At 40.5% G+C, this 14,650-nt stretch overlaps 1 protein-coding gene across 1 annotated transcript; it reads right to left on the minus strand.

Moving 5' to 3' along the window:
- Nucleotides 1–1,612: 1,612 nt before the first annotated feature.
- Nucleotides 1,613–13,092, minus strand: GJA1 (gap junction protein alpha 1). The gene is made up of 2 exons (XM_068985174.1): nt 12,937–13,092; nt 1,613–2,917 (listed from the first exon to the last, which is right to left on the minus strand). The coding sequence occupies exon 2, from the start codon at nt 2,899–2,901 to the stop codon at nt 1,753–1,755; it is 1,149 nt and encodes a 382-aa protein (XP_068841275.1). The 5' UTR covers nt 2,902–2,917; nt 12,937–13,092; the 3' UTR covers nt 1,613–1,752.
- Between the last annotated feature and the right edge of the window lie 1,558 nt (nt 13,093–14,650).

Raw genomic sequence — 14,650 nt, forward strand, 5'->3', positions numbered from 1 at the left:
TATAAAGGCTATCTTTATACTAAATTAAAACTTTATTGAATAAAGAACACTCTCCAGAACACATGATCGATGGACTAGGTCTACATTACATGCAATGAAGCTGAACACGACAGTAGTTTAACATGGAATGTCAAACAAATTAGCATTTCTCATTGTAACTCTTCATGTAGCTGACATGCAACAAGAAAAGTACAATATTTTGTATTTTCACTAATCATCTGTGATGAATTTTTAAAAAGCATTTGAAGAAACTGGTAGATTTCTTTAGGATAGATTTCAAATAAATTAGTTACATGTGCACTACTGAAACCTCTTTCAACCTCTCTTGCATTCCAAATAAAATCTTAGTGCAAACATCAAAGTTGCTGGTTACTCCAAAAGACTGTCAAACTCAAAATAGAATACAAGTTCTGAATTAATGTGTATTAAGTAGGACAAAACCAAGAATACCAGTTACTGCAAAATTCATTTAGGCACACTTAATAGTCCACTCTAAGCATTTCTTCTAAGTCTCTCACATTAATTACTAAAGCCTGTTTACAGTACTAAAATTCTATCATTCAAGCATCAATGATTATATTTCAGAAAGAGAAAATCATTCATTTCAGCAATAACATTACTGCTATATTCTAAAAAAAAAAAAAAGAAAAAAGAGAAAAAAAAGAATCTAAATTAAAAAAAAAAAACAGTATCCTTAATAGGATACATGGAGAAAAAACATTTTAGGGAAAAAAAAAAATGTGCTTTATTTGCACAGCAGGAATTATATAATGTAAACACCATATTGGCCCACACCACAAAATCCATGAGAAAGGTTCAAATTTGAACACCACGTGTGCATTATTTTCAACTCTGTGTTTGTGAGTTTGTACTGCATCTACTTGTACCAATACATGACAAATAAAACACACTCTTCCACACACATTCACAGACAAGTGACTGTTAAATATTGAGCATGGCTTGCTTCCCTGACTCTAACTCAAAAAATGTTTAAGTGATATCCCAACTGCTTTTAAAATGTTTACAGAAATCATTAAACGAATATGAATAGTAGTTGAGGAATGATGCAAAGTGATGGTAATACTATATGCAAGTGAATGTAAAAAAAGAATGTACAGAACCAGCTGAGATTTGCAAATGCATGGAAAGTCTTCTTTTGTGGGCCTTGTCTGAACTCTTAACTGATACCACGAATAAAAAATCTAGTAGCTCAAGTTCATTGACACCTGGAGGGTCAGGCCTACAAAGCTTACCTTCAAAGTGCAAATTTTAACAATGGAATGTTTTTAGCAGGGACATAAAGACAATCCTCTGTCTTTTTCTTGATAAAGATAAGTAAAATGTTCAGAAAGTATTTTCTCCTGGTCAAACTTATTTCAGTTTCTTGGTAGAACAAAAACATATTTAACCAAAAATATCACTGACTCTTTCACATACACAGAACTATTCTTAGGGGTGTGTGGGAAAGAAAAAGCTCTTACCTATGGATCACCTAATGCAACCTTTACTTAGAACTTAAGCTTTTTGAATCAACTACATTAAATACCAACATGTACCTCCCTCATCCCCTCCCTCTCCACCCGCCTATCCCTAACACCCTCAATGAACCAGGTATTCTAATGTCTTTGTGTTTCTTAAGCCTCATGACAAGGCTGTTGAGTACCACCTCCAATGGAACAAAATGAACACCTAAGGTGCATTTTTTTATAGCACCTGTTTCTTCTCCACAACTGAGTGGGATCTCGATTGGACCTAGATCTCCAGGTCATCAGGCCGGGGTCGGCTGCTGGCGCGACTGCTGGCTCTGCTGGAAGGCCGCTGGTCCACAATGGCTAGAGGCTGTAGTTCGTGGCCAGCATCAAGTTTTTTAGAATTCTGGTGGTCATCTGGGAAATCAAAAGGCTGTGCGTGGGAGTTAGAGATGGTGCTGCCTGCCTGCCCCATTCGATTTTGTTCTGCGCTGTAATTGGCCCAGTTTTGCTCACTTGCTTGCTTGTTGTAATTGCGGCAGGAAGAGTTGTTTCTGTCTCCGGTGACCAGCTTGTACCCGGGAGGAGACATGGGCGAGAGAGGAGCGGTTGGGGAGGAGCAGCCATTGAAATAAGCATATTTTGGAGATCCACAGTCTTTGGAGGGGCTCAGTGGGCCAGTGGTAGTGTGGTAAGGATCGCTCTTTCCCTTCACACGATCCTTAACACCCTTGAAGAAGACATAGAAGAGTTCGATGATGTTCAAGGCAAGAGACACCAACGACACGACAAGCATGAAGATGATGAAGATGGTCTTCTCCGTGGGCCGAGAAAGGAAACAGTCCACCTGATGCGGGCAGGGATCTCTTTTGCAAGTGTAAACGGCACTCAAGCTGAATCCATAGATGTACCACTGGATCAGCAAGAAGGCCACCTCGAAGACAGACTTGAAGAGGATACTGATGATGTAGGTTCTCAGCAAGCCCCCTCGCATCTTCACCTTGCCGTGCTCTTCAATGCCATACTTGAACTTCTTAATTTCAATCTGCTTCAAGTGCATGTCCACATTGGCACCATCAGTTTGGGCAACTTTGAGTTCCTCCTCTTTCTTGTTCAGTTTCTCTTCCTTTCGCATCACGTAGAACACATGAGCCAGGTATAAGAGTGTGGGGACAGACACAAATATGATCTGCAGGACCCAGAAGCGCACATGAGAGATTGGGAAGGATTTGTCATAGCAGACATTTTCACAACCAGGTTGCTGAGTGTTACAACGAAAGGCAGACTGCTCATCACCCCAGGCTGACTCAACGGCTGTCCCCAGTAGCAGGATTCGGAAAATGAAAAGGACTGACAGCCACACCTTCCCTCCAGCGGTGGAATAGGCTTGAACCTTGTCAAGGAGTTTGCCTAAGGCACTCCAGTCACCCATGTTGCCTGGGTACTGCCTGAAAAGAAACCAAAAGGCAACTAAATAATCACAGATCCAAATTATTAGTTTAATATGCAGTTTCTTTCAGCCAACAATCAAAATATTATAGAATATTTCCTTTCATTCTAGCATCCTTTCCAAAACAAACAAACAAACAAAACAGCCCACAAGTGCAAATGATTCCATTTTTCCCCTGAAAAGAGGTCTCAGATTTTCTTGGTACATGCTAGGTTTTAGAAACAGCAGAGCCTATGCGCCACGTAAAGTGAGATCTTCACCTTGTGAAAAGGTATTACTTGCTTAGCCACTGTCTCACCTTGTTGCTTGAGAAGTTGTCAGTGCTAAATGTCTCTGCTTATTTTATTGTCTGAAAAATGAGGCTCATTCTTGCCTGATAGGCCTGTATCTGCATGCTTACCTAAGCAAAATGCTGACGTGTGGTATTCAAAACCTATGGGTACCTAAGAATTGAGGTAAAAACTCCCATACCCATGCACATAGACATAATCTATTTTCAAACCTCAGTCCTATTATATATAGCACATTATTCCTAATTGTAAACTGAAATGTTTCTCCTTGGTATTTCAAGTGTCTTTGCGCATACTCTATACTGTGGGCATTTATACTTCTGTTTTTTCCTTAAGCACTAACTTATGTGGTTTGGACGTCTTCTGTCTTCCACCCAGAGGCAAATATGCTGCACTCAAAGGTACCATCGTGACACACTGTGTCCCTAGATGTAGGAACCTACTTTCAAAAACAAATACTAAATGCATATCACATTTCAAGTAATAGTTCAATTGGCCTCAATACTAATTATAGCCTGCAAAATAAAAAGTAATTTGTTATCTGTAGTAAAAATGGTTGTTTTTCATCTTTGGATTGCTGTATACTTTCAAGTTCCTTTACTGGATTTTGGACCCTCAGCCCACACACTCTTCTTAATTTCCTATCACTACCTTGATATCTTAAGCCTAGGACGTCCCCATTACTGGGGATGACAAATAGCCTCAAGTGTATAGAGATGACAGGAATCCCCAAAGTTATTAGTTCAATTTATACTTTTAATTGCTAGTAGGCCATTCAACTGATGAAAACTGAGGTCCTTAAAAGTGTTAGTGCCTCAGTCATATCTGACTCTTTGTGACCCCATGGACTGTAGCCGGCCAGGCTTCTCTGTCCATGGAATTCTCCAGGTAAGAATACTGGAGTGAATAGCCATTCTCTTTTCCATGGGATCTTCTCAACTCAGGGATTGGACCCAGGTCTCCTATACTGCAGGCAGGTTCTTTACCATCTGGGCCACCAGGGAAGTTTTGGAAATATTCACCTATCAGTAAGGCCAGAAAAAGACTTTCAATCCCAAGACCAAGGCTTTCCAATGCACAACACTGGTCTTAAAATTGAAGTTAAGCGGAGTCAAAGTTAGAAATGTTCTCACGCTTTGATATATAAAATCTTAGCAGAGGCTTAAATCTGGGAAGAAATGAATAATATTGCATGAGGCAGTCATAGAGAATACAGTCTAATTTTCAGCAGAGTTATTGGAGGGTTCAGAACAGGATGAAACAGTAAAAAATTATTTAATAATTAAAAACAAGCAAAGCAAAGACTTCCCAGGAACTCACTGGATTTTAAAGAGTATAACTAAAAGTATGATTAAATAGGTTTCCTAGAAATAAGTTTGTGGTCTTAATATAAAGAAGTTTTTCAGCTGGAATTAAACTATGAGCCTGTTCTCCTTATGTGAAGTAAATGAAATCCAGGGGAATCTTCTTCCCCACTAAGCAATATTACACTTGTGTCTACTACTTGTACCTCCTGGCTATAGAGGCCAGAAAAAATGAATTGGAAACCTGGCCTGGGGTTTCCTGGATGGAACAAAGAGGAGATGGCTGATCCATAAAGTGAAACTGTTATCCGCTATCTAAATTAGCAGTCAGTGTGTATTTTTTGATGACAATCCAGAGACTGGTGCCAGAGACTGACTGGGGAGGTGAGGGGGTGTAATGAGTGGAGATGAGTGGGCAGGTTATAGGAAATAACACCCTTCTGTCAGTGGTCATAAAGAAAAGGAGCTTCCCCACTAGGAAGGGCCATTTTAGATGGTGAAGTGACAGTGAAACTGATGTATGGAATGAGCAGTCAAGCAAGAAAAAAGGCGAGTAGGATTGACAAAGAGTTAAATAGCCAGGGAAAGGCTTGAAGTGAGAGGGAGTAATTTAGCTTTGACAGACAGTTTGATGCGAGAGAATGTAAAAGAAAAAAACCTACAATTTAGCAGAAGACACTGCACTGGAGAAAATACAGTCCGTGAGGGTCAAACAAATAGAGCAGAATTTTTGGAGCTCTATCAATAGACAGTTTCGATGTGATGATGTGTAAATTGGCCCTGATTCTGTTTGTAGAGAATTTCACTATTTTGCCAGTGTCATCTGCTTTTGCTCAATACTCCAGTTGTGGCGGGGTAGGGAAGATGAACACCAAAAACAATCAAGTATAAAATGATAAACTGCACAATCTCATCACATTCACACGATTGAGCGCAAGGAAAAAAAAAAGTGTTTCAGGCACAATGAGAAGTCATTTTAGTCAATGTTTCATTATTATTTCAAACAAAAGATACTGATGCTTGTGACAAATAATTACCAAGTTTCTTTACACTCTATGGAAAATAAAACCTGACTACCATGTAGTTCTGAGATTCCACAAAAATAACCTATATTGCCACCAGTGTGTGAACTGGTTACTGGGCAGCTCTCCAGGTAGTAGCAAAGTTGTCTTTTCTTTAAGGAGCCATACAGTTGTCATTTGCATTAATTAATTGAGTTATACTCGTTCATCCATTGCTATGAATTATCCAGTTGGACAACTTGTATCCTGTAACATGTAGATACCTGTTATTAGCACTATCATAGAGACTGTCAGATAGTGGTTAATGTGATAGCTTATAATGCTTGTGGTTTTCAAAGAGAGGTAACGAAATCTTTTTGGTAGTCATTCACTTTGCTGTGAATTAGAAATTCTACTGTTTGTCCCCTCATCCCCATTATAGGTTTAATTTTTCCAAGTCATAGTTGAAAAATTAATGCCTTTTTATAAGGAGCAGTCATGATTATGTTTACGAATCCCCTAGCACTGGTTTACAGACTATATACCTCACTCACATTCAACAGTATGAGATAAGTATACTCTTTATTTGATACTTTAGAAAATCATGGCAGTTGAGCATATATCCTGTATACTCATTTTTTCACTGCTATGTTCCCAAAGTGGAACTTTGTATATAGATTAAGGTCTAGGTTAAGGAGCTGTACAAAGTTCTCATTAGAAGCAAATGCTTGACAGCAGTTGGACCATGTCCTCTACACACCATGTTAGATTACATTCTTCATGGCTCTTCATGGCCCTCTAGACTAGAAGCCAAAACCTCAGTCACCCTAAGGGTGACCTGCCCAAGCACCTTCTGGACTCTCTGCAGTGTGGGGAGGGTTCAGTGTGAGGAGCCGAACTCTGGGTACCTGGGAACAGAGCTTACTACTGTACAGCCCTTGACCTTCTACCTCTATTGGCTGCTCCCCATGAACACAAAGACTCAAATACTTCATTCAAAATGGAAAATAAACCTTCACTTTTAAGTTACTTTTGACTGTCCCCTTTTTCAGAGATATAGTAACATATCACTGTGCCAAAGCTATAATCAAGACACTATGTCATTAATGTCCCAATAATGATTAGGAGAATTAGAATATATTTTACTTTCAATTTTAAAGATTTTTCCTAAGAAGAGATACTATAATCAGTTGAGTGAGTGAAATAAAATGAAGGTAAACAGGATTGCTTCCTGATAAAATCATTAAATGGATTTGGGTGTGGGGGGATGGTCAGGGAGGAGGAAGTGCCATGTGTGTTTCTAATATCCTAGGCCGAAAATTATAAGCCTCTTGGGACTTCCCTGGTGCTTCCACTGCAGCAGGGGCCAGGGTTCCATCCCTGGCTGGGGAACCAGGATCTGGCATGCAGTGTGGGCCCCCTCTCCCAAATTATAAACGTCAAAACTGAACAGTAAATTCTAATGCTTTTCTTTAATTTTTGTAAGACCCCCCTCTTCCCTGTGGTGAATGACTTTGCGTGGGCTCAGTTGTGACCATTCCTCTATAGTTAAAAGAGCTAGATGTGCTTTGGGTAGTGTTCACACCCACATTCAATTAACATAATCCATGTTCAATCTGTCAGCAAATGCTATAGGCTTTGTCTTCCCCTCAAAACAGACTAGGAGTCTCACCACCACGCAAGCTTTTAGCCTGATCTCAGCAATCACCAGGTCCCCTCTCTTCAGGTTACACATCGAGAGCCTGTTACCCTGCTTGCCAATCTACTCCCCTCAAACAATCTGAAAAAAACTAACAAGCTGATATGCCTTGATCAACTCTGTCCCATCCCCACGGCTCGCTCTGGTCGCACCTCTTCAGCCAGTACTGCAGGCCTGTCACTGGCTACTGCCTCTGCTCTTTTTTTGTTTTTTAATGGTCCTTAGCTCTACTTGACATATTATATATATTTACCTGTTTATTGTTTGTCTGCCTCCATGACAAGGACTTATATCTGCTTTTCTCAACTAGAATGTGAATTCTATATGGGAGTTTCTTGTGTCCACTGCTGTATCGCCAGTGCTTAAAAGAGTTGAGAGATACTGAATATCTACTGAGTGAATTAAAAGGGGCCTGTAACAAAAAAGGCACCAGGTTTCACCAGTTTTGTTTATTTGTTTATTACCTCCTTGGGACTCTCTTAATTATAGTTACCTATCCCAAACTTCTGAAGTTTCAAATTAATTAAAAAGGGACTTACACAGTTAAAAAAGTATTGTCAGCATCTCAATACGATAAAAACTATTCAATTTTCAAGTGATAATTGCTGTAGCAGAGAACTGTCTGTTGTAGCAACGTATTTTAAATGATTCCTGAGCAAGTAGTATGATTAAATTAAGAAAACAGGCTCTTTAACAAAGAATTTGTTAAACAAGGTCTTGAATTTATTAGACAAGGTCATAGTGATTTGGAATTCTTGCAAAATATATCTGGTATCATAGATATTTATGCAGTTTCAGTATTATGCTGTTTTACAGGTTAAGATTTCAAAGAAACAACAAAAAAACTTGTGTTTTTGTCCAATTCTGCAGGATTTGAATTCTGACTAGACTACACAATTCAACTGTTGCTGAGAGAGATCCCACAGTATCTTGCAGAGCAAGAAATAACCTGTTAAAACTTGTGTTTATTTCAAGAATGATAAATCTTGGGGTAAGATTGGGCTTCTTAGGAGAAGAGTAACAGCTGGTATCAATCCCAGTTAATGTAACATCTCTACATAGGTTGAGGGTGTATTAGGCAGTTCAGTGACTTGAATCAGGTACTATGAAAAATATATATTCATCAGATAATAAACAACCTTTGCTTCCTTATATGTGCGTAGTCAGCCTAACTGTGGTGTGCTAGTTGCTCAGTCACGTCCAACTCTTTGCAACCCCATGGACTGTAATCCTCCAGGCTCGTCTTGCCCATGGAATTCTCCGGGAAAGAATACTGGAGCTGCTAGCCACTCCCTTTGCCAGGGGAATCTTTCCAACCCAGGGATCAGACGCGGCTCTCCTGCATTGCAGGCAGATTTTTTACTGTCTGAGCCACCTGGGAAGCCCTGGTGTATCAAACCTATTTTGTGTAAACATCTATTCTATTTAAAATTCTGCCCATGGCTCCATGATTAGCCTTATATTCTTTTGTAAAGAATGAAATACCGCTACATTTCTTCTGACGTATACCTGATGAGTGGCATTGAATTTTTGCGAGTGGGGTGGGGAACACACGTGCCTTTTTACCTTGGCTCTCACCTTTTTTCATCACACAGTCAATCTACATCAGCCTCCACAGAACAATGACATGAGCTGGAAGCTGAGGAGTGAGGAACTCCATCCAAAGAGATGACACCTACAAAATAGATAATCCTCTCCCTAGTCCAACAGCTATCACTCAACTCCCCCCTACCAGAAGTTTCTCATGGTCTCTCATGGTGGTACCAGAAAGAGCCAAAGTCAGAAGCTGCAGGCTAAAAGCTGTGTTCTTAGATTGCCATCGGATGGAGGTAAAGCCCTCACAAGTGTATTAAATCTTCTTTCCTTAATGAACACTGAATGAGTAACTCATGAACATGAAGCTCTTAGTTAAAGCTCAATAAAGGTTCATTCCTCTTTAAATGATTTTTAGATATAGAAGGAAATGGCAACCCACTTCAGTGTTCTTGCCTGGAGAATACCAGGGATGGCGGAGCCTGGTGGGCTGCTGTCTATGGGGTCGCACAGAGTCAGACACGACTGAAGCGACTTAGCAGGAGCATAGCCCTTTTATTTTCTAACTTTGGTATTCTTTCCTTTAACAAAATAATAACTAAGAAGTGATTAACATTTTCCTAATGGTAACCAAAGGCTCCTGAAATGAGTACAATAGCAACCTCAAAGAGATTGAAACAAATTTACCCTTTATCAATTATTGGAGAGAAAAGACCATGAAAAAGGTCTGCCTGTCTTTGTGTTTCTATTTAGAGACATCTTCTCTAAATCACGGAAAAAGTCATACACTAGAGAATGCATCTGCCTTACAGAAATTGCTAAAAAAAAAAAACAACACTGTATTTTTTTCTATTACTGTGAATTTTAAACATTCCATAAAACACTTTTCTTTTTTTGACGGTGCCACATGGCATGAGGGATCTTAGTTCCCCCACCAGGGGTTGAACTTGCACCCCCTGCAGTGGAAGAGACGCATTTTCACCACTGGACCACCAGGGACGTCTCAAAACACATATGTTAAAGAAAGTATTTAGACAGCTAGGAAAACTTGGATGCGAAGGTTACTGAAAATTAAGAAACTCTTATGGAAAAATTTATATATATAAAACCTCTATATAAATGGCTCAGCATGGTCTGTGTTTTACCTTTGGCAAAAGACAGTACGTACATACATAGGCAAATGGTGAACCTAGACAGGCAATGTGGAGACAAAGTAGAGAATTTAGGTGCTTATCTGAAGGGGGTGAGAGGTGGGAGAACTCCCACCGAGAACTCCAGGGATTTTTTTGAAACCTGACTTATCTATAGTGAATACTGACATTAATGGTAAACACTAGATAATAACTTGTCTCTCCAGAACTGCACTAACGTGTGTAAATACGCTTCCACAATCTCAACAACTGAGAATCTTGAAGGGAAGTCAGAACCGGAAAGGCGGAGTAGGAGGCATTAATCACTGGTGACTTTCCTATCATTCCCTTCCCTCGGGTATCGTATATATAGAGGCGCTGAGGCTCATACCAGCTGCATCTCTGGACATCACCAGAGAAATGAAGGAATGCACTTTACTGTGAGGTTCTCATTCTCCTCTAGGTAGGAACTGAACACATCTAAGTAACACAAACAACTCTCAATATCTAAAAACACACCCTTTCAGATGCTTGGTTTGACACTGTTTCCAGGAAGGGTGAGCAATGTAAGAATTACACTGTAAAGGGCCAGGAATGGAGTGGATGGGGCAGCAGTGATAAACCTTAAAAGGTAGTAGAAAAATATGGAACATAGTAGGATCAACGCATTACCACTGCATTTTGCAGGCAAAGGACAGGTGAAAACTGTACTGACTTCGGAAACTAAAAAGCACCACATATACACGTTGCCAGGACAGAGGAAATTTCAGGCAACCTGGCCTACATAGAGGAATTAACTACTCTTTTCCATGAAGTGTTTTTCCCCTGGATTTTTTTCATTCTTTGAGACGGAGTTAATTTAATGAGATCTCTGCATTACTAGAGGTTTTTATTCTCAGCAATTCCTGGACAAGTTAGGCCTTTAAATTTTTTTTTTTCATAATCTATTCTTCAAAGTGCCCAAGGCATTTTAGACTAACTTCATATGTGTCCAGTTTTCAGAGGGGGAAATTAAGCATCTTTTCATTACCAACTTGGTTTGAGAAGCAAAAGAAATTAAACCCACCTCCAAGTAAAGCCACGTCTGTTTTTCCAACAGTTTATAACTCTCCTCTTCCTAACCCCACTTTGTACTCCTAGAGAGAAAAATAGGCACGCCCTAGGCTGAGGATGAGGTTGGTTAAGGAGAACTTTTGATAAGCTTTATCAGAGATGCTCTGTAAATATTTGGATGACTAGCCAAAAGGATAGGGTGGGCGAGCCGCTGCTAGGAACCGAGGAAGATTTGAGTTCCCTAATTCTGGAACTGATTTGCCTCCGGACACGTCATTAGCACTTTACTCATCTCATGATGGGGCTTCCTCCGCTCTCCCCACTCCACCCCCATTCTTGAGAAGTTTCGAGAACTTACAGAAGAGTTAGAAGTGCCATTTAGGTACGGTAGGTAATTCCCAAGGCACTCAGGTTTCCTTACGGTTTATACAGTAGGATTCAGCAAGTTCAAAAGAAAAAAAAAAGACTGCGGGGGGGGGGTGTTGGAGGGGAAATTAGATTGATAGTTAATTCAATTAATCATTCGCTCCTCTTTTTACTATTTGGCACACAGTCCATGGCCCCCCCGCCCACCCCCCGTCCCCAGCACTCTGCCGTTCTCCCCCTCCCTCTTCCTTCCCAGTGGCGGAACTCGGACCTGCGCCGGGTTAGACTAGACAGGATCGGAAGAACTCCTCTGAGCAAACCTTTGCAAATCGCCAGGGCTCAGACAGCTCAGGAGCCCCGGGCGAGCCGGGCGGATGCTAAGATGGCAGGAGGCACCCTATGCCCGCCGGGCCCCAGGCCCCCGTCCTCCTTCCGCAAAGCTTTTATTTTTCTTTGCTTTTCAACCTTCTCTGGTGCAAATACTTCAAACTGCAGGGTCACACCAAAAATTTAAACTAAACAGTCTATGGAGTTAGATCAGACAAAACCCCTACCGGACACGAGAACACAAGGTTGTATTTCTAGCTAACAGAATGTGTGTTACCCATAAAAGCATGAGAAATTGAACCCTTTTAAATAACAAGTCCGCGTTATCTTTGCCTGCTGGCAGCACCTAGCGACTCAAAAAAGTTGCCCCAGAGGTCTGAAGTTTGTTACAGGATCGGACAAGCGGAAGGTGGGGTGGCGTGGGGTGGGGGGAGCTCCCTCTAAGGGGCTGTTTTAAGAAATTTCGATTCCTATTCTTTCTAGGAGCCCCTGCCTTAGGAGACCTTTTGGAAAAGCACCCAGGCATACACTCTTTCCTAGACTTCTGTTCGCCCTCTGTTCATGATTTGTAAGTAACCATCACCCATTCAAGGGATTTCACCTCCTGAATTGCCAGCGTGGTCGAGTCAATGGTGGCTCTCTTGCGAGTCTCAAGATTTTTCCATAGTGCTGCTAACATAAAGTAACCCTTTACTGTGGCTTTAAGAACCTCAATATCACAACTCTGATTTTTATACCTTTTGTTTACTGGGTAAAATTCTAGGAAGGAACCACGTGGAAGTCAAGTAACCGCAAGATCTTAACAAAGCACTTTGTTAAGAAGTTTGCTTTGCAAGGCTATAGAACATCAATCAAGATTTCCATATGAAAAAGCACAAAGCGTAGAATTCTATAGCAAGCACGCTAAGCAAATTTGCACTTTGATTTTTGTATTGTTGTCAGTCAAACCCCCAACCTAGGCCCCTAACCTCGCCCTCCCCCCGCCAAAAGTTACAAAGCACCTAGACTGTTACTGATCACCCCCAAAAGCAAAATTATAGTCTAAAATGGAAAACGAAATATCCAGTAAATTAGTTCTCTATCCTCATCAGAAAGATCTGAATCTTATTTACCTGTTGCATTATTAAAAGAAAAACTTTTCAGCAGTCAAAGAGTAGTAAATACCGTAAGTTTAATTTTAACTTTAAAACTACACTTTCAAGTTCATCATTTCCTTTATTGTGTCATATGAAAGCTACATTTAACACATTTAAAAACTTTAGAAAAGTTTGCTAGAAAAAGACACGGTTAGGTAAAGTTCTTTTAAAAACTTACTCTTTCTCTTAAAAGAAGTGAAGTAGGCAAGCCAAGTGATTGAACTCCTCAGAGGATGAAGTAAGATGAAAAAGCAAGCCCAGGCACTCAGACCTGTCTATTTAAAGTTTAAAAGTCTGCTGCTGTTTGGTACTTTCCTCACTCCTTCCCCCTAATGAAAGAAAAGTGCTGATACCTCGTAAAAGCTTTTTTCTTACTTGGAGCACAGAGCTTTTAAAAGTTTCAAGCCACTGACTCAACAGGGAGGGAGGGGCTAGAAGAAAGGGGAGGAGAAGAGGAAAGGCGGGCAGGGGGGGTGGAGAGCGGGCCGGAGAACGTGGACGGGTGGGGGAAAGGAGTAGCCAGGTCCAGACACAGTTGTGCTGTAAATGTGCTGACGAGACGAAGTAGCAGTGGAGACGTGAGTGCCATTGCTTAAGTCACTGCTAACAAATACAATTATGGGTTTCAGTTAGTGCTTTTCTCACCAAAAGTTCGGGGATTAAAAAAAAAAAGTAGTGTGTTTTAGAATAATACAACCTTTTCTAAAAGTTTACTTACTGTAATATGTGTGTGCTGCAGTAAGTTAAAGCGGTGGAAAAGAATATAGCCAGGGCAGACTTTGTTTCCTACTGGACAAAGGTGTGTGAAGTTGAAGGTGGGTGGGTGTGAGTGAGTTCTTTCACGAGCGAATTCCTTTCTTCTTAGTTTAAGTAGGGACAATGAACAAAGGAAATGGAGATGGGAGAGAAATTTCAAAAAGGAACATTTCATGCTGATATACCCATCCTAAATCCGCCCCCCAACCTCTTGACAGCTTTGAGTTTTATTCTTTACTGCAGCTTATTGTTTTATAAAACGATAGATATAACTACTTTATATGTAGTACATTTTGACTATGAAGATCTAGATATCTGACCTCTACCAGATCTCCAGGGAACTGAAAATTTATACCATCTCAGCCCCATTCGTGCCAACTCACAAAAAATGAAATCTCTTTTGTAGTGAAATGGCAGGTTATTTTTTGTGAAATACACACATGTTGACATTGAGTGGGTCCCGAAACTGTCAACTTTTCTTGAGACCATCTGCCTTTTTAAAGCCCACTGGATAGTTTTCTGCCTGATGCCAGCAGAGCTCCACATACAGTTCTTATGTGCTTTCCCACCACTTCCAGGGTCCTCTCTCTTCAGCCCTCTGGCTTAAGATTTATAATAGCCTGAGTCATGTGGCCTCAATCTTAGAGTGGGCAGATTCTTTGAGGACGCTCCAGGTGCCGTGCTGGAGGGCTGTGGTAGGACACTTCCCATAAACTGGCTTCAGTGCTGCTCCTGAGGCTGGGCAGGGAATTCTCTGGAAATGATTGGCCATTGTTCTCTGGAAACAAGGCAAACTGATCCAGCTTTAATACTCCTTACTCTTTTGTCACTAGTACGAATATCAGAAAAAAAGATGATCGCAAGTGTTTTCTGATAGATACCCTCCCCTAAATTTCATTTCATTAAAATAAAACACCTTAATAGGTGTTACTAAAACACCTGAAATGTTGTAGCATTAAGACACGGTTTTGCTCTCTTATTTGCTGACTGTGCTATTTCTAAGGGTACATTTTTCTTTATGTTAAATAAAGGGAACAAAGAAGTAGAAACAATAATCTGATTTTCAAGTCTTCAAGATCAGTCGTCCATGACTATTGCTTCAGTCTTATATTTGTATTGTCCTTTCTTTCAAAGAG

This window comes from Capricornis sumatraensis, chromosome 13 (genome assembly GCF_032405125.1).
Source record: "Capricornis sumatraensis isolate serow.1 chromosome 13, serow.2, whole genome shotgun sequence".
In the NCBI taxonomy this organism is placed as follows: domain Eukaryota; kingdom Metazoa; phylum Chordata; class Mammalia; order Artiodactyla; family Bovidae; genus Capricornis; species Capricornis sumatraensis.

Coding starts and splice junctions, on each gene's coding strand:
- GJA1 (XM_068985174.1), bottom strand. CDS start 2,901: ATGGGTGACTGGAGTGCCTTAGGCAAACTCCTTGACAAGGTTCAAGCC.